A 27,063-nucleotide genomic window follows, 5' to 3' on the forward strand; every position below is an offset into this window, starting at 1 on the left:
TATTGAGTGCTTACAGTGTGCAGAGCACTGTATTAAGAGCTTGAAATCTCCAGTGATGGCCTATCAACCTTTGAATCAAGCAAAAACTCCTCACTATTGGCTTCAAAGCTCTCCATCATCTTGTCCCCTCCTACCTTACCTCCCTTCTCTCCTTCTACAGCCCAGCCCGCACATTCCGCTCCTCAGGTGCTCACTGTGCCTCATTCTTGCCTGTCCCACCTTCGACCCCTGGCCCACGTCCTACCTCTGGCCTGGAATGCCTTCTCTCCTCAAATCTGCCAAACAAATCACACTTTCCCCCTTTAAAGCCCTACTGAAGGCTCACCTCCTCCAGGAGGCCTTCCCAGGCTAAGCCCCCCCTTTTCCTCAGCTCCCCCTCCCCTCCCCATCGCCCCAACTCGCTCCCTTTGCTCTATCCCCCCTCCCTGCCCGACAGCACTTGTGTATATATGTGCATATCTTTAATTCTATTTATATTAATCCCTGTTTACTTGTTTTGTTGTGTATATATCTATAATTCTATCTATATTGATGCTATTAATGCCTGTTTACTTGTTTTGATGTTTGTCTCCCCCCTTCTAGACTGTGAGCTCGCTGTGGGCAGGGATTGTCTATATTTGTTGCTGAATTGTACTTTCCAAGCTCTTACTATATTGCCCTGCACACAGTAAGAGCTCAATAAATATGATTGAATGAATGAATGAATGCTTAGTAGAGTGCCTGGAACATTGTAAGCACTTTAAAAATAGCACAATTATTATTATTACTCTGCACACAGTAAGTGCTCAATAAATACCATTGATTGACTGAATAAGAGAGGGCAGGCTGAGTGGCTAGAAGCCTGGGAAATACATGAGAAAAGGAAGAGCCTGTGAAGGGAAAGGAAAGGCATGAAGAGACAGAGGAAAAACCAAGGCACAAAAATTCTGGGATTTGGTTTAGGGTGGGCTGGACCTCCAGAGGTCCCAATTTCTCCTCCAGAGGCTGGGGCAAACCACTGGGGGGAGAAGAGAAATGGGGGTGGGAGGGGAGTGCCATGGCTCCAGGATCCTGATCCCCCTTCGTCTGCTCACCCCTCGAGGCTGCCAGAGAGCCAGGAGCAAGAGTAAGCTCCCAGGTGCCAGGGCTGAACCGGGGCCCACTGGTGGGAGTAAGGAAGGAGAGCCAACACCTCAGCTCCATCTTTGGCCTCTTCCCGACTCCAAAGGACAGGACATGTAGGCAAGGGCAGCCCACTTGGCCCAAGGAACTCAGTGCCAACTTTGGGAGAGGGAAGTGGGGCATGAAATGATACAGTGCTGTTCTTACTGCATGACTGACTCAAGTCACACGCTGGAGACTTGGCTCTGCAAAAGGGCAGGGAGAGTAGGGCTGGGATTGCTCTAAGGGAACCCTGAAAGGACAATATAGATCACTTTCCCAATGGCCAGGCCAGGCCAGCTTTACTTCCTCCTGATGCCCTGAGAAAAGGCCAAAGTTCTTGCCTGGTGGAAGCTGGGAAGGGAGAGGGCTGCCTTGAGGAGTCCTGGATGGACTCGGGAGGCTAGGCCCTGCTCTTCTAGACTTCTAGACTGTGAACCCATTATTGGGTAGGAACCAGCTCTATATGTTACTGACTTGTACTTCCCAAGCGCTTACTACAGTGCTCTGCACACAGTAAGCGCTCAATAAATACGATTGAATGAATGTTCGTCTCTCCTGGTAAAGGAGAGAATGAATGTTCAGTCTCTCCAGCTCTGTTCAGCCAGGCCTCTGGGAGCAGAAACCAAAGCCATCATTTGGTTTGGCCTTTGTGCTAGCTTCAGACAACTTGCCATTCTTGGGAGTCGGGCCACTGACAATCCATTTTCCCCATAAAGTAGATTTGCTCTTTGGATTTTGGGGAAAATCCCAGAAAAAATAAAAGCATGCTCAGTTTTTCCGTAACAAGACTTTGCTTTCCTTGTTGAGGCTGGAACACTGCCGGGCATTTGGGAATGTTCATCCGATCTTGCGCGCCTGCCAGTATCCAGCCTCCGCCGGGTCGGAGGAAACGGCCTGTGCACACGCATATGGCATCGCACACAGCGTGAACTAAGATGTGAGTCTTCCCAAACGGAGCCCTCTCACACTCAGAGAGCCGGATAAAAAGGTGAAGAGACATGAAAAGCAGTGTGGCCTAGTGGAAAGAGCCCCGAACTGGGAGTCAGAGGACCTGGGGTCTAATCCAAACTCCACCATTTGCCTTCTGTGTGACCTTGGGCAAGTCACCTCACTTTTCTGGGCCTCAGTTTTCCCATCTGTAAAAATGACATTTAAATTTAAATACCGGTTCTACCTACCTCTTATACTGTAAGCCCTGTGTGATATAGGGACTGTATCTAACCTGATTATCTTGCACCAACCCCAGTGCTTAGCACATAGTAAGCACATAACAGGGAACGTGCCTGCTAATTCTGTTGAATTGTACTCTCCCAAGCACTTAGTATAATAATATAATAATATAATGATGGCATTTGTTAAGCGCTTACTATGTGCAAAGCACTGTTCTAAGCACTGGGGGGGGATACAATGTGATCAAGTTGTCCCACGTGGGGCTCACAGTCTTAATCCTCATTTTTACAGATGAGGGAACTGAGGCTCAGAGAAGTGAAGTGACTTGCCCAAGGTCACACAGCAAACTTGTGGTGGAGCCGGGATTCAAACCCATGACGCCCGACTCCAAAGCCCATGCTCTTTCCACTGAGCCAGTATGTGCTCCGCATATAGTTTGCACTCAAAATACCACTGATTGATTAACAAATACCACAATTTTAAAAAGAGACTTTACAGAAAGAAGAATGATCATGTATTCCCCATACAACTGCCTGCTTGCTCTCCCTGGATTCCAGGTAAATTTTTTGACGAAGATCACATAATAATAATAATGATGGTATTTGTTAAGTGCTTACTATGTGCCAAGCACTGTTCTAAGTGCTGGAGAAGATTGTCAGAAAGCTTAAACTAGAAGTTTTAATTTCCCTCATCTGGGGCCATCAGCCACTTACTGTAACCTTCTGCGAAGTAAGAATCCTTGACAAATCTCTTCAAGTACCACGATTATCATTATTATTATTATTCATCAGGGAAGATTTGGGAAGAAAGGGTTGTTTAAAAAGTATTCAGACCCTTTAGATAGGCATCACTACATTCCTTACAAATAACCTTAAACAACAAAAAAGATCAAGAAAACATGGTTAGCGATCTTGGTTTGAGATCAATCTAGTTTGATATGGACTAAAATCTCCACAGTCTAACATTACAGAGACAGAACATTACAAAAACATGTCCACAGGCTAACCACAACATGGCAAGGCAAGTTTAATACAGATTGTCAGATTCTCTACATGTGCCTCCAATTTGATAGAGGGATGGGCAGGCCCAACCTTAAAGTCACCTGGGTGAGCACAACATGTAGCAGTTCCATGAGTACACTCTCACAGGAACAACCCCACAATCTGAGAAAATCCAGATGCTGCAGGTGGCAACGCATAACATGATTCACACTTCCATGTTCAACTATGTGAATTTGGGACCAGTAGCCGGTTTTACAGTCTGTTCAATAATGAATTTCTACATTGGACTGTAAGCTCCTTGAGGGAAGAGATCGTGTCTACTAACTCATTCATTCACTCATTCATTCAATTGCATTTATCGAGCGCTTACTTCATGCAGAACACTGTACTAAGCGCTTGGAAAGTACAATTCAGCAACAGTGACAATCCCTTCCCACACTGGGCATACAGTCTAGAAGGGGGAAGACAGACATCAAAACAAGTAAACAGGCATCAATATAAATAAATAGAATTCTAGATATATACACAGCAAAACAAGTAAACAGGCACTAATGTAAATAGAATTATACGCATATACATATACACATAAGTGCTGTGGAGAGGTGATGCGGAACGTAGGGGGAGCTGAGGAAAAGGGGGGTTTAGTCTGGGAAGGCCTCCTGGAGGAGGTGAGCCTTCAGTAGGGCTTTGAAGCGGGGAAGTGTGATTGGCGAATTTGAGGAAGGAGGGTGTTCCAAGTCAGAGGTAGGACATGGGCCAGGGGCTGACGGTGGTACAGGCGAGATGGAGGCCCAGTGAGAAGGTTAGCACCAGAGGAGCGGAGTGTGCGGGCTGGATGGTAGGAGAGAAGGGAGGTAAGGTAGGAGGGGACAAGATGATGGAGAGCTCTGAAGCCAATAGTGACTCTACTGTATTCTCAAAAGTGCTTAGTACAGTGCTCTGCACAGAGTAGACTGTAAGCTCCTTGAGGTCAGGGATCGTGTCTACTAACTCTATTGTCCTCTCCCCAGCACTTAGCACAGTGATCTCCCCACCTCCAAGGTTGATCCAGGGGCTACAGAGCTCTCAGGAGCCCAAGGCTTTAGCACTCCCCCTGGGGCGGCCATGGTGGCTGGAGAAGACACACATCCGATCAGAGTGCTTAGCCAGGCTCTGTGAGTGGACCCCGACCCTAAGCCTTCTCCAAGCACCCATGTAGACACACAGTCCCCCAAGTCCCTCCCTGTGGCTTCCTATGGCTCCCCCCATTGTCCTGCCTCCTCTACTTCATCCTCCTTGCACTGCTCTCCAATTGACCCCTCCCCATCTAGTCTAGCCAGTCCCGGGCTACTTCAGGGCAACCCAAGCAAACAGTCCTTTGTCTAGCACCACCCCCCCCCCCCCCCCCCCCCCCCGCCGGCTCATCCTTCAGATTCAAGGTCTCTTTGTTTTTTCACTCCAGCAGCCGCATGGCCTTGTCAGGGTGAGCTATGGATTTCGGGTCCTCCGTGCTTCCCCCACCTGGTCATCCAACACCTCTCCTCTGGTATATGTTGCCAACTTGTACTTCCCAAGCGCTTAGTACAGTGCTCTGCACACAGTAAGCGCTCAATAAATCCGATTGAATGAATGAATGAATGGTATCCCTTCCTGCTCAACCACTGGGCACAGGGACCAAGTGAGAGGTCTTGTTGATTGATGTGAGTCACTCCAGTTACAGCATCACCCCATCGTTCTGGTGGGGGGAGGGGGGGAGAAGGAAGGATGAAACAGCATGGCGGCTCAGTGGAAAGAGCCTGGGCCTTAGCATCAGTGTCTAATAAAAATAATAATCATAATGATGGTATTTGTTAAGCGCTTACTATGTGCCAAGCACTGTTCTAATCCCAGCTCTGCCACTGGCCTGCTGCCTGGCTGGGTCAGTCACTTACTATGTACCAGGCACTGAACTAAGCACTGGAATAGAAACAAGATAATTGGGCTGGAAACGGTTCCTGTCCCACAGAGGGCTCCCAGGCTTAATCCCCATTTTCCCCATTCTCTGAGGCAGAGAAGTTAAGTGACTTGCTCAAGGTCACACAGTAGACAAGTGGCAGAGCTGGGATTAGAACCCAAGTCCTTCTGACACCCAGGCCCATGCTCTGTCCACTAGGTCACACTGCTTCTTTAATATATGTCGCTCTTGTTATTATTACTATTACGTGAATGCACACATGCATGCAGCATGGCATAGTGGATAGAACCTGGGCCTGGAAGTTGGAAGGCCATGGGTTCTAATCCTGACTCTGCCACTTGTCTGCGCTGTGGCCTTGGGCAAATCACTTCACTTCTCTGTGCCTCAGTTACCTCATCTGCAAAATGGAGATTAAGACTGAGAGCCCGATGTGGGACAGGGACCGTGGCCCACTCAATTCTCTTGTATTCCCCCCAGTGCCGTGTACAGTGCTTGGCCCATAGTAAGCGCTTAACAAAATACCACAATTATGTATGTACCTAGCTGCCGTTTGTACTTGAAGAAGATGTCACTGGTGGTGAAATTTACTCGTGGACCTGGGTGGGACTGAAAAGGTCAACGCAGGGCCCACGGTCCTGGCTGAATTGCGCACTCACACACAGACACGGGCCATCCCCGGTTGGGCTGTCGAGTTTGATGTTTGCAGTGTCTGGCTTTGGTTTCACTTTTGCCCCTTGCCTCCTAGGGCACCTGGCTAGGTCAACGGCTCCATGTGACAGAAAACAAAGTATAAATCTGGCAGCGCAGAACACATGCCAGAAACACACACGTGATGGCCCCAGTTCCTCCACAGCCAAGGCACATGTTGCACAGTAGAGTGTGTGGCTGTCTCAGGCCCAGACACCCATCTTGGTCCCTGCCAGCCACACAAAGAAGATTAATATCTTCGTTTATAAAAGAATACGTCTGAAGCATATCTACCACAAGGCAAACAATAGGACTAAACAAAGGGGAGGTGTTGAAATTTTTCCTGGAATCTAGTTATGAGCTCCAAAACCACATTTCAACTTTATCCCTACGAAGTTAAATGCATTAAAAGACAGTCTAGATCCCAGATTAACTGCATTTGTGAGTTTTAGCGTGAAAGTGCTTGATGAGAAGCTAAACAAGTGACAGAAGCCACTGAAGTCGAAGATTCATGGTTTGGATTTTTCATTTTCTTTTTCTGGAACAAAACCTCCTAGCTCGAAAATGCTTTTCATGGCTCGGTTGGAATAAAGGAGAAACCACAGAAATGAAAAGCCTTCCAGTGCCGCAGTCATCAAACCGGAGAAACGGTAAATACCGTTAAAGCTCTTCATTGTGATCAAGTCTTGAGTCAGTAAGAGCTTACTAATGATGCACTAAGATCCCACACCTTCTTTCAGCCACCGGTGGGAAGGTGTGAGAGGAAACCATTATTTCATGTTCCCCCCCTGTCCCTCCCCACCCCCACCCTCCCACTTCTCCCTGGAGCTGGTGTGGAGAGCCAGAGAGAATCTCACTTTGCTGCCCAAAGCAGAATTTTCTTTGTCAACAATGCGAGCCTTGCAGCTGCTGAGTTTCTCACTAGGCAAGAAGCAGGGTTCCCGCTGAACCGGGGAGCATCTGTGAAGAACCCAATTTTAATGAGCCAAGCTGGATCCTTCCCTGGCATTGGTGCTGATTCATTCATTCAATTGCATTTATTGAGCACTTATTGTGTGCAGAGTGGGAACTAAGCGCTCGGGAAGTATAAATCAGCAACATATAGAGACGGTCCCTACCCAACAACGGGCTCACAGTCTAGACCCATTCAGTCACTAGACTAAGCTCCTTGAAGGCAGGGCTCGTGTCTACCGGTTCTAGTGTACCGTAATCTCCCAAGCACTTAATACAGTGCTCTGCACGCAGTAAGCAATGAATGAATCAATCACATTAAAGTTGCATTTTAGTGCAGCTCTCAGCATAGTAACAAAGGCAATAGGCAACATTGGACAACTGAAGGAACCCTTTAATTCTAACTGTTCACGGTTTTAGAGGGATCATCCAGTGATTTGGAGGGCAGGATCCTGGCATCTGCTGAGGTGTTCACATGAAGTCCTCTTAAAATAGAAGATTTAGCACACTCCTATCTTCGTAGAGTTGGGAAACCATCTCCCTAGAGTTCTGTGTTTCAGTTAGTCAGGGAGCACATCTACCAACTCTGTTATAGTGTACTCTCCCAAGCGCTTAGTACAGTGCTCTGTACAGAGTCGGTGCTCAATAAACACCATTGACTGACTGATGGATAAAGTGCTTACTATTGCAGACCACTGTCCTACGTGCTTAGGAGAATACAAGCACTCAATAAATACCACCGATTGACTGACTGATCAGACTCTCGCACGCGTCAGTCAAACAAATTGTTTTGACACTAAAACCTGACACTTTTAGGGAACAGGAATCTTTTATTAGGCTGGGAAGCCTTCGGAAAAGTCAAAGGCATTGAAGAGCATTTCTGTCTCACTCCCCCTTCCTTTCTAGCCTCTTGGTTTTGTCACTTCCTGTGTGCTACCCAAAGAATCACTACTCTAACTGAATTACAACCTGCAATGGAATTTACTCAAGACTGTAAACTCCTTTTTTTAATGGCACTTTTTAATAATAATAATGTTGGCATTTGTTAAGCGCTTACTATGTGCCAAGCACTGATCTAAGCACTAGGGTAGATACAAGGTAATCAGGTTGTCCCACATGGGGCTCACGGTCTTCATCCCCATTTTACAGATGAGGTAACTGAGGTACAGAGAAGCAAAGTGACTTGCCCAAGGTCACCCAGCAGACCCAGGTCCTTCTGAGTTCCAGGTCTTTCCACTAAGTCATGCTGCTTCCTTGCCCTTGAGGGCAGGGAACATGTCTGCCAGTGTGAAGCAGCATGGCTTAGTGGAAAGAGAACAGACTTGGGAGTCAGAGGTCGTGGGTTCTGATCCTGGCTCCACCACTTGTCTGCTGTGTGATCTTGGGGAAGTCACAACTTCTCTGGGCCTCACTTACCTCATCTATAAAATGGGGATTATGACTGTGAGCCCCATGTGGGACACCCTGATTAGCTTGTATCTACCCCAGCGCTTAGAACAGTGCTTGGCACATAGTAAGCGCTTAACATATACCATAATTATCAATTATTATTATTATTGCCAACTCTATTCTATTGTACTCTCCCAAAACCTTAGTACAGTGCTCTGCACACTGTAAGTGCTCAATACATATCAATGATTGATTCATTGAGTTTCTTCAGGATGCAGAGCGCTGTAAATAGCCTAGTGGAAAGAGCCTGGGTCTGGGAGACAGAAGATCAAGGTTCTAATCCTCCTCTGCCATCGGCCTGCTGTGTGACCCTGGGCAAGTCACTTTACTTCTCTGGGCCTCCATTTCCTCATCTGTTAAACAGGCATTAAGGTCTCCTCCCTCCAACAGACTGTGAGCCCCATGTGCGAAAGGAACTATGTCCAACCTGATTATCTTGCATCTACCCCAGCACCCAGTAAAATGGGGATTTAATACCTGTTCTTCCTCCTACTTAGACTGTGAGCCCTTTGTCGGGTGGGGACTGGGTCAGATCGGATTGCACCGTCTCTACTCCAGGGGCACAGTACAGTGCGTGACACATAGTGTTTAACAAATACCACTATTACTAGGGAGACTACGATAATAGAGTAGAAGCCAGGATCTCTGCCCTGGAGACTGGCAAACACCAGGGAGTAAAATGGCCAGAAGTCACCGGCAAGGAATCCAGGGAATCCCAGTGATAGCAGGAAGCCAACCCCCAGCAGCAAACATTGTGAAACGGACCATAAGCCTCTTACCAACAGTACTCCACTGATCCCCACGGTTGCTGAGAGACACAGTAAGCCTGCCTGGTGAAGGAAGATGGGCGCTGAGAGGGGGAGCCACCTGGGGCCCTCAGCTTGCCCGCCTCGTTCCCTGGGGCTCCCCCATCCAGGCTGAGGATCTCCAGATGCCCAGCCCTCAAGCCCCGGGGGGAAAGGGGAAACCAAGTTGCGGTGGGGTGATGTTAGGAAGGGAGAAGGAGCACTGTGACAACTGCAAATCATGGTTGGTTTTTCTTGTGGTCTGGGCTCAGCAGCTCTGTCCAGGGAAACAGCGTGGCCTCGTGAACAGAGCACAGGCCTGGGAGTACGAGGGAACTGGGTTTTAATCCCAGCTCCGCCACTTGTCTGCTATGTGACCTTGGGCAAGTCACTTCATTTTTCTGTGCCTCGTTACCTCATCTGCAAAATGGGGATGAAGACTGCAAGCCAACATGATTAGCTTGTATCTATCCTGGTGCTTAGAACAGTGCTTGACACAGTATGCGCTTAATCAATCAATCAATCAATCATATTTATTGAGCGCTTACTGTGTGCAGGGGGTGTGGGGGTGATACAAGGTGATCAGGTTGCCCACGTGGGGCTCACAGTCTTAATCCCCATTTCACAGACGAGGTCAGTGAGGCACAGAAAAGTGAAGTGGCACAGCTGACAAGTGGCAGAGTCGGGATTCAAACCCATGACCTCTGACTCCTAAGGCCCTGCTCTTTCCACTGAGCCGCGCTGCTTCTCTAATGAATCCCGCTGAGTGCCTTGTTAGCGTTATCAAGTGATTTGTAGCTAACAATAATAATAATAATGGTATTTGTTAAGTGTTTTTGTTGGTGCAAAGCACTGTTCTAAGCTCTGGGGTTGAAACAAGGTAATCAGGTTGTCCCACGTGGGGCTCACAGTTTTACTCCCCATTTTACAGATGAGGTAACAGGCCCAGAGAAGTTAAGTGACTTGCCCAAAGTCACGCAGCTGAAATGGCTCCCACCTCACCAGGGGCTCCTTCACTGTGATCGCGGGGTGGGGGTGGGCTGATCAAGCTGCAGCAGGGACTGTCTTGGGAACCTCCTGTCTTTCCATTTTATAAAAGCTGGAGAGAGTACCAGGCAGCCTGCCACCTTGGTCCCCAACTTGGGCCCAGACAAGGCTGGTTCGGCGATGTCATAGCCTGACAGAGCTCAGCGGCTCCCGGGCAGCCGACGAATCAATCAGTCAATCACGGTGCAGTGGAAACAAACCATCCCCATCACTGCTGCTGCTGTAAACACCACACCGGAGAAGACCCCATTCCGTCCAGGAGGTAGGGCATGGCTTCCCCCTCCTCACCATGGGTGCCCGAGCAACATTCACCCAAATGGCTGGGGGCCAGAAAAGGTGCCCAGCCCACTTTCATGAGAAGCAGCATAGCCTAGTGGAAAGAGTATGGGCCTTAGAGTCAAAGGAGCTGAGTTCTAATCCCGACTCTGCCACCTGTCTGCTGTGTGACCTTGGGTAAGTCACTTAACTTCTGTCACAACTTCTCTGTCCCTCAGTTCCTTCAACTGTGAAATATGGATTAAGACTGTGAGCCCCATGTGGGACAGGAACTGTGTCCAACCCCATTATCTTGTATCTACGCCAGCTCTTAGTACAGTGTCTGGAACATAACAATAATAATAATGATGGCATTTGTTAAGCACTTACTATGTGCAAAGCACTGTTCTAAGTGCTGGGGAGGATACAAGGTGATCAGATTGTCCCAAGCGGCGCTCACAGTCTTCATTCCCATTTTACAGATGAGGTAACAGGCACAGAGAAGTTAAGTGACTTGCCCAAAGTCACACAGCTGACAATTGGCAGAGCCAGGATTTGAACACATTACCTCTGACTCCTAAGCCCGTGTTCTTTCCATTGAGCTACGGTGCTTCATAGGCGCTTAACAAATACCACAAATATTATTTCAAGAAGAACAGCTCTTTATGTGCATGCATCTCCTAGCTAAATGAAGCATCTCAGCTTCCCTGACCCTCCTCCTGTCTTCATTAACAATGGAGAGGCCATTCTGAGACTCTGCTGTAGCAGCCCAATCCCAACTCCACCGGACTCTGAGAGTTTGGCATTTTGCCCCAAGGTCAAAATGTCTGATCCCGACACTCTAACGACCCCATAGCCAGAAGAGAGGCCATCTCGAGCCCAAATGTGGTGTAACTTGTGGCCGGCACCAGTAAGGCTCTGTGGTCACCTTTCTGAGATGACCAGGCCACTAACCTGGGGCAGGCACAGCTGTTACTTGGGGTCACAGGCCTGTCCAAGAGGAGGGAAGGGAAGAGAAGGGAAGGAAAGACAGGAGAGACAGGTGCAGGGACTCGGGAGCAGCAGCATGAGAAGGGACAAATGCCCTGAGGCTGGGACCCTTGGGCATATGTCCACTCAAGGCCCTAGAACAGATGCTGACCACAGAACAGAATTCAAACATTGGACTTCAATAATATCTTCTATGGGCTAAGATTTCCCAAACCCTCTCTCTCTCTTGAGATGGAGTTCCTATTCTCGTCAGGCTAAGTTTCTCTGCTTTCCACCCACACCTTCCCTTTGTCACAATCCCCGATTCTTTTGACCTCAAAACAACCTAAATTCAGAGCGACGTGTGGGAAGGATAATATTCTCCTTGACCAGGCCAAAAAAGTCTAAGGCATGACAGCATCAGATGCCCTCTCGGCATAGAGTGTGTGAGTGTGTGTGTGTGTGCGCGTGTGTGCTGGGGGGGGAGAGGGTGCCTCTAAGGGAATGGAGGTAATAAATATTATTCTTTGCACCAATTTCTGGCTTTAGGCCTTAAGTGATTAGCTAGTCGGCCAATCATGTCTGCCAAGGCAGTCGGAAATAAGGAGGTGGTGATGATGAATGCCACGGTGAGCAAGCTATTTCAGTACTTTCATCAGATGGTTATTTCAAGTCTCCCAGTTGCAGATTGTTTACTTTCCAAAATCCACAGGGTAAATAACACAAGCTGTTCAACTGCGGCCATGTAGCCCGGCACTGCCTAAGTGGTCCAGCTTGGCATTTTTTGACGATAACTCCAGATTCACAGCATGTCTTACAAATACTGACTTCACTGCTCCAAATCACCCCTTCCATGCCCACTGGGAAGCCAGTAGACAGTATCTTCCAACCACCAACCTAGTATATTAGCAAACATTTCCCTGTCTTAAGCAGACAAAACTCCTTCTCCTCCTACTTCTCACAAAATGAAGTAGAGCTGATCTCATTTCGTCCTTTAAGCCTTTCAGGGTTTCACTAAGATGGTCTCTCATAAAGGGAAGGTGAAAGAGCTCGCTGCAGGAAGGGAATGTATCTGTTATATTGTTGGACTGGACTCTCTCCCAAGCACTTAGTAGAGTGCTCTGAACACAAGTGCTGAAGAAATACAATTGACTGACTCTTCAGTTCTTCCACCTCTAAAACGTATCAACACATCGTGTGTTTTATTGTGTTCTCTAAGAAGCCTGGGCTCCACTGCATGCTACTACCAGGGCCTCTGCCACACAAGCCTGCACCAGCTTCTCTGGGTGCTGCCAAAGTTGCATTCCTATTCCAGAAGTCTAGATTATCCTCTGGATATTTTATTTTGGCCCAGGGGCCCACGATGAGAAGTAGTGTGGCCTAGTGGATAGAGCATGGGCCTGGACGTCATAAGGACCTGGGTTCTAATCCTGGCTCCGCCACTTCTCTGCTCTGACACCTTGGGCAAACCACTTTGCTTCCCTGCACCTCAGTTACCTCACCTGTCAAATGGGGATTAGTCCAACTTGATTACCTTGTATCTACCCCAGCTCTGAGTATAGTGCCTGGCACATAGTGAGTGCTTAAAAAATACCATTTTTAAAAATTACTGTATTTTCAAGCTGCGATTTTATTACCTACAAAAGAAAGGTCAGGTCTTGAATCGTGTCTAGGACATTGTACAACTTGGCAACGCAAGATGGGCTATGGGGATTGTCCTCTGACCTCTGTCATCTGGTTGGGGCACTGAACCTGAAATTGAAATTGAGGTTTTTGCCTTATTCTGGGACATGGGTCAAGTTACAACCTTTCAGAGGACACAAGTCCACTTTGGGTTGGCGAGCTGGGATCAGAGGGGGGCAGGATTCAACAAGCTAACAGGCCAGGGAGCCACCATTTTGAGTCTTGTTAGGCAGATTATTTTCTAATTCTCCCCTGCTTATGTCCTCCCCGCCACCAACTGCCCCTTCAGCACTTCTGTAACTCCTATTTGAGTACTGACAATCTCCTCTAGCACTTAGGCACATATTTTACATATTACAATACAGGGCTCTGTCCGGAGTCAGGCTCTGCCCAGAGTCAATCCACACTCTTGACTGCCCAGAAACTTCCAGCCATAGTCAGGTAAGCTGGGAAGAAAGCAACTGAGTGTCCAGTTTACCCAGCCGTGGGGGACCATCGTCCCCCTTGCCCTCCTTGAGCTGGCAACTCTGCTTCAGAGTATCATCTTCCCAATACTTCTCAACTGGAAGCCAATACCCCTATCATCTTCTAAGTTTATTGAGAGGACTGAATGCGTACAGGTGACCGAGTCCTGTTACCACAAAGGAAAAAGCAATACAAGCTCAAAGTACTATTTTAGGCACCACCACAGCAAATCTGAAAGAGTGAAACCTTCTCAATATGGCTAATGATAATAATACCAATAATAATTGTGGAATCTGTTTAAGCGCTGAGGTAAATACAAGGTGTTCAGGTCAGACACGGTCCCTACCCCAACCAGGGTTCATATTCTAAGTATGAGAGAAAACAGGTATCGAATCCCCATTTTACAGATGAGGAAACAGGGGCACAGAGAAGTTAAGTGACTTGTCCAGGATCACACAGGAGGCAAGTGGTGGAGCTCGTATTAGAACCCAGGTCCTCCGACTCCCAGTCCTGGGCTCTTTCCACTAGGCCACATTACTTCTCTGAGAAGTATCATCTGTGGCCACGTTTATCTCCAACGAAAGAGCTGTTCTGGCCAGTACCACTGAACAAACAACAAACTCTGGTTGTGAAACTGTTAGACTGTTGGCCAGAGGAGGTAGGTAGGGCTTGGAATCAGCAGATAAGGTAGAATAAGTCACCTTTGAAAAACTAAGCCTGCCCAGGAGACTCACTGGAACATGGGCTTCCCACACTGAACATTTGCTGGACAGACTCAATCACTCAATCGTATTTATTGAGCACTTACTGTGTGCAGAGCACTGTACTAAGTGCTTGGGAAGTACAAGTTGGCAACATATAGAGACAGTCCCTACCCAACAGTGGGTTCACAGTCTAGAAGGGGACTCGAACAAAACTGGCCTGCTCTGGACCATGTTGATGAGTGAGAAGAAAAACAGATGATCGAAGCCACCTAGAGAAGCATTAGTGGAAGGAGAAAGAGTAAGATCAAGAAAATCCCACAAATCAGCAGAAGCAGGTGAAGGCAGCAAGGGAGCTCAGTCTCCACAGGAGCAGTGAAAGGAGCGATCATTCTTTCGGAGAAGCAGCGTGGCCCAGTGGAAAGAGCCTGGGCTTGGGAGTCAGAAGTCATGGGTTCTAATCCCAGCTCCGCCACTTGTCAGCTGCGTGACTTTGGGCAAGTCACTTAATGTCTCTGGGCCTCAGTCACCTCATTTGGAAAATGGGGGTTAAGATCGTGAGCCCCACGTGGGACAACCTGATTACCCTGTATTCCCCCCCACACACACAACCCCCGGCGCTGAGAACAGTGCTTGCCACATAGTAAGCGCTTAACAAATACCGTTGTTATTACTCAGGAGCTCTGAAGTTTACATCTCCTCTTCTAGACTGTAAATTCCTGAGGGGGCAGGGAACAAGTCCACCAACTCTGTTGTACTGTACTCTCCCAAGAGCTTAGTACAGTGTTCGGGACTCTCCCAAGAGCTTAGTACAGTGTTCGGGACATAGTAAGCACTCAATTCCACTGATCGATTGAGTGATCACTTCTCTGCGCCTCTGTTACCTCATCCGGAAGAATGGGGATTGAAGACCTGTTCTCCCTCCCTCAAGAACGTGAGCCCCGTGTCGGGCTGGGACTGTGCCCTACCTGATGATCCCGAATCCGGACTGTAAGCTCGTTATGGGCAGAGAAAGCGTCTGTTATAGCGTCCTCTTCCAAGCGCTTAGTACGGCGTTCGGCACACAGTAAGCACTCAACAACCGCGACCGACTGTCTACCCCAGGGCTTGGGACAGGGCCTGACACAGCAAGCGTTTTAACAAGCACCGCAAATATTATTATGAGTATTCGTCGTATTATTATTCCTGCTACCAACACTCCGGTCCTCCGGCGGGGGGCTGGACTGGAGCCCTGGGGCGGCGAACGGTGTGATGACAGCAAGCGTCCAGCCGAGCCCCCCCGGGGCTTGCTTGGGGGGGCAAGTCTTCGTCCCCTGAAGGGGAGGGGGCCGGGAAGTGGGCGGGGGGGGGACGACACACACGCAGAGAAGCAGCATGGCTCAGTGGAAAGAGCCCGGGCTTTGGAGTCAGAGGTCATGGGTTCGAATCCCAGCTCTGTCTGCTGTGTGACCTTGGGCAAGTCACTTAACTTCTCTGAGCCTCAGTTACCTCATCTGTAAAATGGGGATTAAGACTGTGAGCACCCCCCCCCCCCCGTGGGACAACCTGATCACCTTGGAACCTCCCCAGCGCTTAGAACAGTGCTTTACACATAGTAAGCGCTTAATAAATGCCATCATTATTTTAGACTGTGAGCCCACTGTTGGGTAGGGACTGTCTCTATATGTTGCCAATTTGTACTTCCCAGGCGCTTAGTACAGGGCTCTGCACATAGTAAGCGCTCAATAAATACGATTGATGATGATGATCATTATTATTATTATTATTATCCTAGCCAGGCTGGGGGGCGGCCTTTGCGTTTGGGTGGGAGGGTCCGGGGGCCCTGGCTGGGGGGCGGGGGGGAGTGGGTCGCTTCCTGGCGGGAACCCTCCCCGCCACCCCCACCCCACCCCCCCCAGCCCGGGCAACACCTACCACTTGGGCGACCTTGAGGCGGCCGAACACGCCGCGCAGGTAGTCCAGGTCGCAGCGGAGGCCGGCCAGCCCGCGGAGCTGGGAGACGGGCTCGGTGGTGGGCTGGTAAGGGCTGCTGGCCCCGGAGATCATGGAGGTGGTCGAGGCCTCGCCCTCGAAGCCGTCCAGCTCCTCGCCAGCCCGCATGTTGGCGTGGCGGCTCCTCCGGCCCCCAGCGCTCAGCCGGCCCGGACCCGGGCCATGGCGGGGGGCGCGGGGCGGGGGCGGGGGGGAGCGGGGGGCCGCGGCTCCCGCTCGGGCTCGGCTCCGGGCTGCGGAAAGGGAGGGGGAGGAGCGAGGGGCGGAGGGACGGCAGAGGGGCGGGCAAGCCCCACAGCTTCACGCCACTGCCCTCTCCACTCGGTTTGACTGCCAGCCAGCCGGCCGGCCCCTCCCCGGAGAACTCAGGGGCTGCGCGCCTGCAATCAATCAATCAATCAATCGCATTAATTGAGCGCTTACTGTGTGCACAGCACTGGACTAAGCGCTTGGGAAATACAAGTTGGCAACATATAGAGACAGTCCCTACCCAACACAAAGGGTGGGCCGCAGACCCCCGTTCCCAGCGCTTAGTCCGGTGCTCCGCACGCAGTAAGCGCCCCGCTGTGTGACTTGGGGCAAGTCACTTAACTTCTCTGTGCCTCGGTTCCCTCATCTGGAAAATGGGGATTAAGGCTGCGAGTCCCATGTGGGACAATCTGACTGCCTTGTATCTCCCCTCCCCAGCGCTTAGAACGGTGCTTGGCACATAGTAAGCGTTTAACAAATACCATTAGTATTAACAATAATTATTAATTTTAATTATATTATAAACATTATTAATGTTACTATTATCATAATAAATAATGGCTTTGTTAAGTGCTTACTACTAATAATAATAATGGCATTTATTAAGCGCTTACTGTGTGCAAAGCACTGTTCTAAGCTCTGGGGAGGTTACAAGGTGATCAGGTTGTCCCACATGGGGCTCACAGTCTTAATCCCCATTTTTACAGATGAGGTAACTGAGGCCCAGAGAAACTAAATGACTTGCCCAAAGTCACACAGCTGACAAGTGGCAGAGGCAGGAGTTGAACCCATGACCTCTGACTCCAAAGCCCGGGCTCTTTCCAGTGAGCTACACTGCTTCTCTATGTGCCAAGCACTGTTCTAAGCGCTGGGGGGGGGAATAGAAGGTGATCAGGTTGCCCCATGTGGGGCTCACAGTCTTAATCTCTATTTTACAGATGAGGGAACTGAGGCACAGAGAAGTTGAGTGACTTGCCCAAAGTCACACAGCTGAGAAGGGGCAGAGCTTGGATTTGAGCCCATGACCTCTGACTCCCAAGCCCAGGCTCTTCCCATTGAGCCACGCTACTTCCCTAAGCCACGTTCAATACGACTGAAAGAAGGAATGAAGCCGGGACATTCCTAAAGGCCTTGAGGCAGCAAGGGAACTTGGCACTGTGCCCCACCATCCTCACCCAAAGCCGACTAACCAAATGGCTCTGACCCATTTGGCTCCCGCTCCCCCGGAGCGAAGGGGTCTCTGGCGTAGAAACTGGGGGTGGTGCAATTGCTGCTTTCCTAAGGCTCCCAGACCTAAATCCTTCTAGAACAGGAGGACTGAAGGACAGGGGGGAAGAAGAGCACTGCTGACTAAAATCCGGATGGCAGGCCGACCTCATCCACTTGGAGTTTATTTCTTGTGTGCTTAAACTCTGCCCTCTCCTCTACCTGGCAAAATTATTTCTCTGCCCTTATTGACACCTGTGCCCTTGGCCCTCTGCAAGCCCCTTATCCCCCCACCCTCCCCCACCTCTTGCCCCTAAAGACCTGACCGCTTAATGTATGGAGAAAATTGACACTATTAGGCATGATCCCCCTAAAATCTCCCCTGGCCCTCTCTCCTCCTGACCCTTCTTCAACTCTCCCATCCTCCCCAGAGATCTCCTGCGTTCTCTGAAAATCCACCCCTTCCACCTGCACATCTCACCCCATCGCTTCGCACCTCACCAAAGCACTTGCCCCTCCTTTCTTCCTTCCCTAACTGCCATCTTCAACTGTTTGCTCTCAGATGGGTTCACCCCCGCTGCTTTCAAACATGCCCATGTCTTCCCTATCCAAAAAAAATCCTCCCTGGACCCCACAGCTTCCTGCGGTTATCGCCCCATCTCCCTCCTACCATTCCTTCTCAAACTCCTTGAGTGAGTCGTCTACATCAGCTGCCTCGAGTTCTTCTCCTCCAATTCTCTCCTTGACTCCCTCCAATCTGGCTTCTGTCCCTTTCATTCCACAGAAACCGCCCTCTCAAAGGTCACCAATGATCTCCTTCTTGCCAGATCCAACAGCCTCTACTCCAACTTAATCCTCCTCGACCTCTCAGCTGCTTTCAACACTGTCGGCCATCCCTTCCTGCCTGTCTCGCTGCCAACCCCTGGCCCACATCCTGCCTCTGGTCTGGAATGCCCTCCCTCCTCAGATCCGACAGACAATTACTCTCCCCCGACTTCAAAGCCTTATTGAAGGCACATCTCCTCCAGGAGGCCTTCCCTGACTAAGCGGCCCTTCCCTCTTCTCTCACTCCCTACTGCGTCACTCTGACTTGCTTTCTTTGTTCTTCCCCCCTCCCAGATCCACAGCCTTAATGTACATAGGTTTAATTTATTTATTTATATTGATGTCTGTCTCCCCACTCTAGACCGAATGCTCATTGTGGACAGGGAATGTGTTTATTGTTGTGTTGTACTCTCCCAAGTGCTTAGTACGGTGCTCTGCACACAGTAAGCGCTCAATAAATACGACAATAATAATAATAATGATGGCATTTATTCAGCGCTTACTGTGTGCAAAGCACTGTTCTAAGCACTGGGGAGATTACACGGTGATCATATTGTCCCACGGGAGGCTCACAGTCTTAATCCCCATTTTACAGATGAGGTAACTGAGGCCCAGAGAAGTTAAGTGACTTGCCCAAAGTCACACAGCTGACAATTGGCAGAGCGGGGATTTGAACCCATGACCTCTGACTCCAAAGCCCGGGCTCTTTCCACTGAGCCACGCTGCTTCTGTAATGAATAAATGAAACATTATCCAACCTCAGCTTCACTGACACTGTCCTCTCCTGGTTCTCCTCCAATCCCTCTGGTTGCTCATTCTCAGTCTCATTTGCAGGCTCCTCCTCTGCCTCCCACCTCCTAATTGTGGGTGTCCCTCAAGGTTCAGGTCTGGGTCTCCTATACTCCATCTGAACCTACTCCCTTGGAAAACTCATTTGCTCCCATGGCTTCAACTACCACGTGGGTGATTCCTAAATCTACATCTCCAGCCCTGATCTCTCTCTCTCTCTCTGCAGTTTTGCATTTCCTCCTGCCTTCAAGACATCTCTTCTTGGATGTCCTGCCCTCACCTCAAACTTAAAAGAATTACTTATCTTTCCAGCCAAACGCTGTCCTTACCCTGACTTTCCCATCACTATAGACAACACTACCATCCTTTCCATTTCACACGCTCACAACCTTGGCATTATCCTTGACTCCTCTCTCTCATTCAATCCACGTATTCAATCTATCACTAAATCCTGTCGGTTCAACTTTCATAACATTGTTAAAATTTCCCTTTCCTCTCCATCCAAACTGCTACCATGTTAATCCAAGCACTTATCCTATCTACCTTGATTACTGTATCAGCCTCCTTGCTGACCTTCCTGCCTCCTGTCTGTCCCCACTCCAGCCCATACTTCACTCTACTGCTCGGATCATTTTTCTACAAAAACATTCAGTCAACGTTTCCCACTCCTCAAGAAACTCCAGTGGTTGCCCATCCACCTCCACATCAAGTGGAAGCTCCCCACCATCGGCTTTAAAGCAGTCAATCACCTTGCCCCCTCCTATCTCACCTAGCTGTTCTACTACAGCCCAACCCACTCACTCCTCTAAGGCTAAGCTTCTCACTATATCTCAACCTCAGCCTCGTCTATCTTGCCACTGACCTCTCACCCACATCCTGACTGTGGCCTGGAATCCCTTCCCTTCTTCATATCCAACAGACAATTACTCTCCCCTGCTTCAAAGCCTCATTGGGGGTACATCTCCTGCAAGAAGTCTTCCCTAAATAAGACCTCTTTTCGATTTCTTCCATTCCCTTCTGCGTCACCCTGACTTATTCCCTTTACTCATCACTCCACCCCCAGCCCCACATCACTTATGTACATATCTGTAATTTATTTATATTCATGTCTGTCTCCCCTTCTAGACTGTAAGCTCGTTGTGGGCAGGGAATGTGTCTGTTATATTGTTAAACTATACTCTCCCAAGTGCTTAATACAGTGCTCTGTGCACAGTAATCACTCAATAAATATGATTGAATGATTGATTGATTGACTGAAGGGCAGGAGGGATGGAGAGCTGGGAGACAAAGGCAGAAGGGGCAGAGAGTTGGAGGACTGAAGGGAAGGAGGGGGAGAGACCTGGAGGGCTGAAGGGCAAGGGGGCAGAGAGCTGGAGGGGCTGAAGGGCAAGAGGGGTGGAGATTTGGTTGACTGAAGGACAGGAAGGGCAGAAAGCTGGAGGATCCCGCCGTTGACCCCTGACCCACGTCCTACCTCTGGCCTGGAATGCCCTCCCTCCTCAAATCCACCAAACTAGCACACTTGCCCCCTTCAAAGCCCTACTGAAAGCTCACCACCTCCAGGAGACCTTCCCAGACTGACTCCCCCTTTCCTCTGCTCCCCCTCCCCTCCCCATCACCCCGACTCTCTCCCTTTACTCTACCCCCCTCCCCGCCCCTCAGCACTTGTGTATATTTGTGCATATTTATAATTATAATTATAATTTTTATTAATGATGTGTATATATCTATAATTATTTTTATTTATAATAATGCTACTGATGCCTGTTTATTTGTTTTGATGTCTGTCTCCCCCCTTCTAGACTGTGAACCTGTTGTGGGCAGGGATTGTCTCTGTTGCTGAATTGTACTTCCCAAGCATTTAAGTACAGTGCTCTGCACACAGTAAGCGCTCAATAAATATGATTGAATGAATGAATGAAGGGCAAGGTGGCCAGCGGGCTGGAGAACTGAAGAGCAGAAGGGATGGAGACCTGGAGGACTGAACGACAGAAGGGAGAGAGAGCTGGAGGACTGAAGGGCAGTAGGGACAGACAGCTGGAGGACTGAAGGGCAGTGGGGAGGAGAGCTGGAGGACTTAAGGGCCTTAGGGACAAAAAGCTGGAAGACTGAAGGGCAGGAGAGATGGAGAGCTGGAGGATTGAAGGGGAAAAGGGACTTATCTTCCCCTTCCTTATATCCCCTTCCCCTTTTATCTTCCTTATCTTCCCACCTCCCCTTCCCTGTCCTCCCCTTTACTTTCACATCACTGTAGGCAGCACCACTATCCTTCCTGTCTCACAGGCCCATAATAAACTTGGTGTTATCCTTGACTCCTCTCTCTCATTCAACCCACGTATTCAATCCATCACCGAATCCTGTCAGTTCCACATTCACAACACTGCTAAAAATCTGCCCTTTCCCCTCCATTCATTCATTCATTCAATCGTATTTATTGAGCACTTACTGTGTGCAGAGCACTGTACTAAGCTCTTGGGAAGTATAAGTTGGCAACATATCCCTCCATCCAAACTGCTACCACATTAACACAATCACTTATCCTATCCCACCTTGATTACTGTATCAGCCTCCCAGGCTCCTGTCTCTCCCCACTCCAGTCCATATTTCCCTCTCCTGCCCAGATCGTTTTTCTATAAAAATGTTCAGGCCGTGTTTCCCCACTCCTCAAGAACCTCCAGTGGTTGCCCATCCACCTCCATATCAAACAGAAACTCACCACCATTGGCCTCAAAGCACTCGATCACCTTGCCCCTCCTACCTCACCTCTCTACTCTACTACGACAACCCAGACTGCACACTTCACTCTTCTAATGCTAACCTACTCACTGTACCTTGATCTCATCTATCTCGCTGCCAACCTCTCGCCCTCATCCTGCCTCCGCCCTGGAACATCCTCCCTCCTCAAATCCAACAGACAATTATTCTCCCCCCTTTCAAAGTCTTATTAAAGGCATATCTCCTCCAAGAGGCCTTCCCTAAGCCCTCCTTTCCTCTTCTCCCTCTCCCTCCTGCGTTGCCTTGACTTGCTCCCTTTATTCATCCCCCCCTCCCAGCCTGCACACTCCGCTCCTCTGGTGCTAACCTTCTCACTGTGCCTCGATCTTGCCTTTTTCGCCGCCGACCCCTGGTCCACGTCCTGCCTCTGACCTGGAATGCCCTCCCTCCTGAAATCCGCCAATCACTTTCCCCACCTTCAAAGCCCTACTGAAGGCACACCTCCTCCAGGAGGCCTTCCAAGACTAAGCCCTATCAGCTCCCACTCCCTTCCGCGTCACCCTGACTCGCTCCCTTTGGTCTTCCCCACCTCTCCCTGCCCCCCACAGCACTTATGTATTCTATTTATTTATAATGAAGCCTGTTTACTTATATTGATGTCTGCCTCCCCCTCTGTGGGCCCGTTGTGGGCAGGAATTGTCTCTCATTATTTGCTGTACTGTACTTTCTAAGCACTCAGTACAGTGCTCTGGACACAGTAAGCACTCAATAAATACGATTGAATGAATGAATAATTTATTTATTTATATTAATGTCCGTCTCCCCCTGTAGACTGTAAGCTGGTTGTGGGCAGGGAATGTGTCTGTTTATTGTTACGTTATACTCTCCCAAGCACTTAGTACAGTGCTTTGCACACAGTAAGTGCTCAGTAAATATGATTGACTGACTGAGTTTCCCCTGATATGGAACTCTCTCCCCCTTCACTGCCGGGAGACCGCCACTCTTTCCATCTTCAAAACTCTACTAAAATCATATTTCCTCTAACATCTCATCTTCCCATCCTATTTTTCCTCCCTTCTGCATCACCCATGCACCTGAGTCCTCAACACACCAAGCACTTAGGTATTTACCTGCCTCAAACACAATATTTTGGTTGATTGCCTCTCTTACCTGTAATTTATTTTAATGTCTAGCTCCCCAACTAGACTGTAAACTCCTTGAGGGCAGGGATCATGTTGACTTACTCTATTATCCTCTCTCAAGCATTCTGATGAACACTAAATCGCTGATTGAATGAAGATTGGAGGGTGGAAGGTCTGAAGGGGGGACGGCTGGAAGACTAGAAGACTGGTGGGCTGGAGGACAGGAGAATTGGAGGATTGGAGGCTGGAGGATTGGGGGGCTGATGAAATAGAAGGCTGTTCCAGAGTTAAAGGACTGGAAATCAGGAGGGCTGGAGAACTAAAGAGATAGAAGGCTGGAGGCTGGAGAACTAAAGAGAGAGAGAGAGATGGATGGCTGGAAGACTGGAGAGATGGAGGCTGGGAGATTAGAGGGCTGATGAGGTAGAGGGCTGCAGAGTCAAAGGCCTGGAGGACTAGAGAGATAGAGGACTGTAAGTTGGCAGGGCTGGAGACTTGAGAATTGGACGAGAGAACTGGAGGACTGGACATCAGAAGGGCTGGAGGACTAGAGGGCTGGAAAGTTGAATGACTAGAGGTTGGAAGCTGTAAGACTGGAAGTTGGGAAGAGGAAATGAGGGCTTAGTAGGGGAAGGCCTCTTGGAGGAGATGTGGTTTTAATGACTATGCAAGTGCTTAGCACAGTGCTTTGCGCACAGTAAGCTCTTAATAAATATGATTGAATAAAGCTTTGAAGGTGAGGAGAGTGGCAGTCTGCCGGATTGCATCATCACAGGTATTTATTAAGCTCTTACTATGTGCAGAGCATTGTACTCAGTGCTTGGGAGGGTACAACAGAGTTGGCAGACATGTTCCCTGCCCATGATGAGCTTACAGTCTAGAGAGGGAAACAGACATTAATATAAGTAAATAATTTATAATACATAATGGGGGATGTGAAGGGGGAGGGAGTTCCAGGACAGAGGCAGGGGGCAGTGACAAGTTTGAGGGTACAGTGAGTAGGTTGGTGTTAGAAGAGCTCTGGCCCAGCCTCCTCACTGTGACCCAATCTCATCGCCGAACCCTTTCCCATATCTTTCTTCTGGCTTGGAATTCCCTCCTCCTCTGCATGTGCCAGACCACCACTCTCCCCACCTCCAAAGCCTTATTAAGACTGCATCTCCTCCAAGAGGCTTTCTCCCTTTAAGCCCCCTTTTCCCAACTCCCTCTCCCTTCTGCACTGACTATGCATTTTGGATCTCTATCCTTTGGGCATTTGGTATTCACCCCCTCCTCAGCCCCACATAATCTATGTACATATGTGTAAACTATTTATTCATATTAATGTCTGTCTCCCCCTCTAGACTGTAAGCTCATCGTGAGCAATGTTTGGAGGACTAGATGGTTGACTGGAAGTCAGGAGGACTGGAGAGTTGGAGGACTGGAGATTGGAGGGTGAAAGACTAGATGTCGGGAGGGCTCGAGACTGCAGGAGTAGAGGGATGATGGGCTGGAAGGGTGGAGGGTGGAGAATTGGAAGTCAGGTGGGCTGGCAGACTAGAGGGCTGGCAGACTGGAGATTTGGAGGCTGGAGGGCTGAAAGCGGAGCCATGGACTAGCGGAAAGAGCAGGGACGGAGAGTCAGGAGACCCAGATTCTAGTGCCAACTCCACCCCTGGCCCGTTGCAGGGCCTTGAGCAAGTTTGAGTCTCTTGGGGCCTCAGTTTCCTCATCTGCAAAATGGAGATAAGAAAGCCGCTCCCCCTGACTCAGACTGTGGGACTGTGTAGGGTAGGGACCTATGTCAGTGTTTAGCACAGTGGGCGAGCTTGATATTGTAATTACTTATGGGGCAATCAGTGGGGGCAACCTGGGAAACATGAACACAGTCCCTATCCTCAAGGAGTTTATTATCTAATCCATGGGTGCCCGTTCTCAGTCTGCCCCCACCCCATACTCCTTTTTAGACTGTGAGCATGGGTGAGTCTGATTCAATACCCTGGTAACCTTCCCCAAGAAGAGAAACTTCAGTGCCAGTCCCTGATGCCGAGAAAGCAGCATGACCTAGTGGAAAGAGCACCAGCCTGGGAGTCGGAGAACCTGGGTTCTAATTCTGGCTCTACTTGCCTGCTCTGTGACTTTGGGCGAGTCATTTACCTTCTCTGTGCCTCAGTTTCCTCCTCTACCTTAGGGATTCTATACCTGTTCTCCCTCTTATTTAGATCGGGTCTGACCTGATTATCCAAGCTCGGCACAGGGTAAGCATTTAACAAATGATATTTAGTGTTATTACTATTATTAATAATGTTGGCATTTATTAAGCACTTACTATGTGCAAAGCACTGTTCTAAGCACTGGGGAGGTTACAAGGTGATCAGGTTGTCCCATGGGGGGCGGGGGGGCTCATAGTTTTAATCCCTATTTTACAGATGAGGGAACTGAGGCCCAGAGAAGTGAAGTGACTTGCCCAAAGTCACACAGCTGACAATTGGTGGAGCCGGGATTTGAACCTAGGACTTCTGACTCCCAAGCCCATGCTCATTCCATTGAGCCACACTCCTTCTCTAGACCCTCTATGTTTATCCACTCCATAATACCACCAAATTTAAATTGAGCTAAAGGGCCCACCTCCCCTCTCAGGGTCACACCTGGAGGGTTTCCAATACTCTTCCAGTCTCGACCATGGGAGGGAGAGTCAAGCAGAGGCATTTCCATTCCTAGCTTGGGCAGTGGCTAGTGAGTGGAAGGCAATCTGCTACAAGTCAAAACTTACCTGTGCTGGGCAGCAGCGGCATGGAGAGAGTCAAGGGCGGAGACTCAAGTTTACTGTAGGGAAGTAGGCAATGGTGAACCGCTTCCATATTTTTACCAAGAAAACTCTATGGATACACTACCAGCACAATTGCAGGTGGAGTTGGGGTGTTCTGGGAAAGATGTGTCCACAGCGTCGCTATGGGTCGGAGGCGACTCAACAGCATAAGACAAGAAAGGGCCCGTCATTCTACAGCTGAATTCCAAACTGGTGTCTGGTTGATTCAAAGTTGGTCAAAAAATGAGAAGCCCTCGGTAAAATGATGCCAAATGTTTCAAATATCAAGGACAGATGTATCATGCCACAGACTGCTGACGGATGTACAACAGTAACTTGTATTTGAAAATGAACTACTGCTCAGAAAACAGTCTGAGATTTTTGAATGTTTCCCAAAGCTCCAAATGAAAATGTTTTTAATTTGAATCTAGAGGCAGTTGGACTTTTTTTAAATAACTTTTTTTAATGGCATTTTTTAAGTGCTTACTATGTGCAAGGCACTATACTAAGCATTAGGGTAGATACAAACTAATCAGGTTGGACACAGTCCATGTCCCACATGGGGCTCACAGCCTTAATCCCCATTTTACAGATGAGGTAACAGAGGCCTAGAGAAGTTAAGTGACTTGCCCAAGGTTACCCAGCAGACAAGTGGCAGAGCTGAGGTTAGAACCCAGGTCCTTTTGATTCCCAGGCCTGTGCTCTGTCCACTATGCTGATTCTCTAACTTTCTGCAGGCAAACCTTTCTTCAGGCAAGCTTTTCTTCATGGAACTGAAGGTCATTTTAAAGTTTTACGATCAATGTCAGGAAGGTACTGCCTGTACCCCTTGGTCTCCTCTACTCCAAACAGGCCAAATGGGGACATAGTAGTCTCCTGCTGAGAGGGTACACAGGGCTAGGCTGTTCCCTGACCACCCTCACTACTGGTTGGTCCCATCTCTTCCCTAAGCCCTCCTTTCCTCTTCTCCCCCTCTCCCTTTTGTGCATCACCCTGCATTGCTCCTTTAATTCATCCCCTCTCCCAGGCCCACAGCACTTATGTACATATCTCATTTATTTATATTAATGTCTATCTCCCCTTCTAGACTGTAAGCTCGCTGTGGGCAGGGAATGTGT

At 49.0% G+C, this 27,063-nt stretch overlaps 1 protein-coding gene and 1 non-coding gene across 2 annotated transcripts in view; one reads left to right on the plus strand and one right to left on the minus strand.

Moving 5' to 3' along the window:
* The window catches only part of CMTM4 (CKLF like MARVEL transmembrane domain containing 4), a 76,712-nt gene extending 60,366 nt beyond the window's left edge, over nt 1–16,346 (minus strand). Inside the window, exon 1 of the mRNA XM_038771914.1 lies at nt 16,154–16,346. Coding sequence (XP_038627842.1) covers nt 16,154–16,339 — 186 coding nt within the window. The 5' untranslated portion in view covers nt 16,340–16,346. The remainder of the gene's footprint in view (nt 1–16,153) is intronic.
* A 9,420-nt stretch (nt 16,347–25,766) lies between these two features.
* Nucleotides 25,767–25,899, plus strand: LOC119920442. The gene has a single exon (XR_005448188.1). It is a non-coding gene; the product is annotated as a small nucleolar RNA SNORA7 (small nucleolar RNA).
* Nucleotides 25,900–27,063: the final 1,164 nt, after the last annotated feature.

The sequence above is a fragment of the Tachyglossus aculeatus genome, chromosome X1, assembly GCF_015852505.1.
Source record: "Tachyglossus aculeatus isolate mTacAcu1 chromosome X1, mTacAcu1.pri, whole genome shotgun sequence".
Taxonomy (NCBI): domain Eukaryota; kingdom Metazoa; phylum Chordata; class Mammalia; order Monotremata; family Tachyglossidae; genus Tachyglossus; species Tachyglossus aculeatus.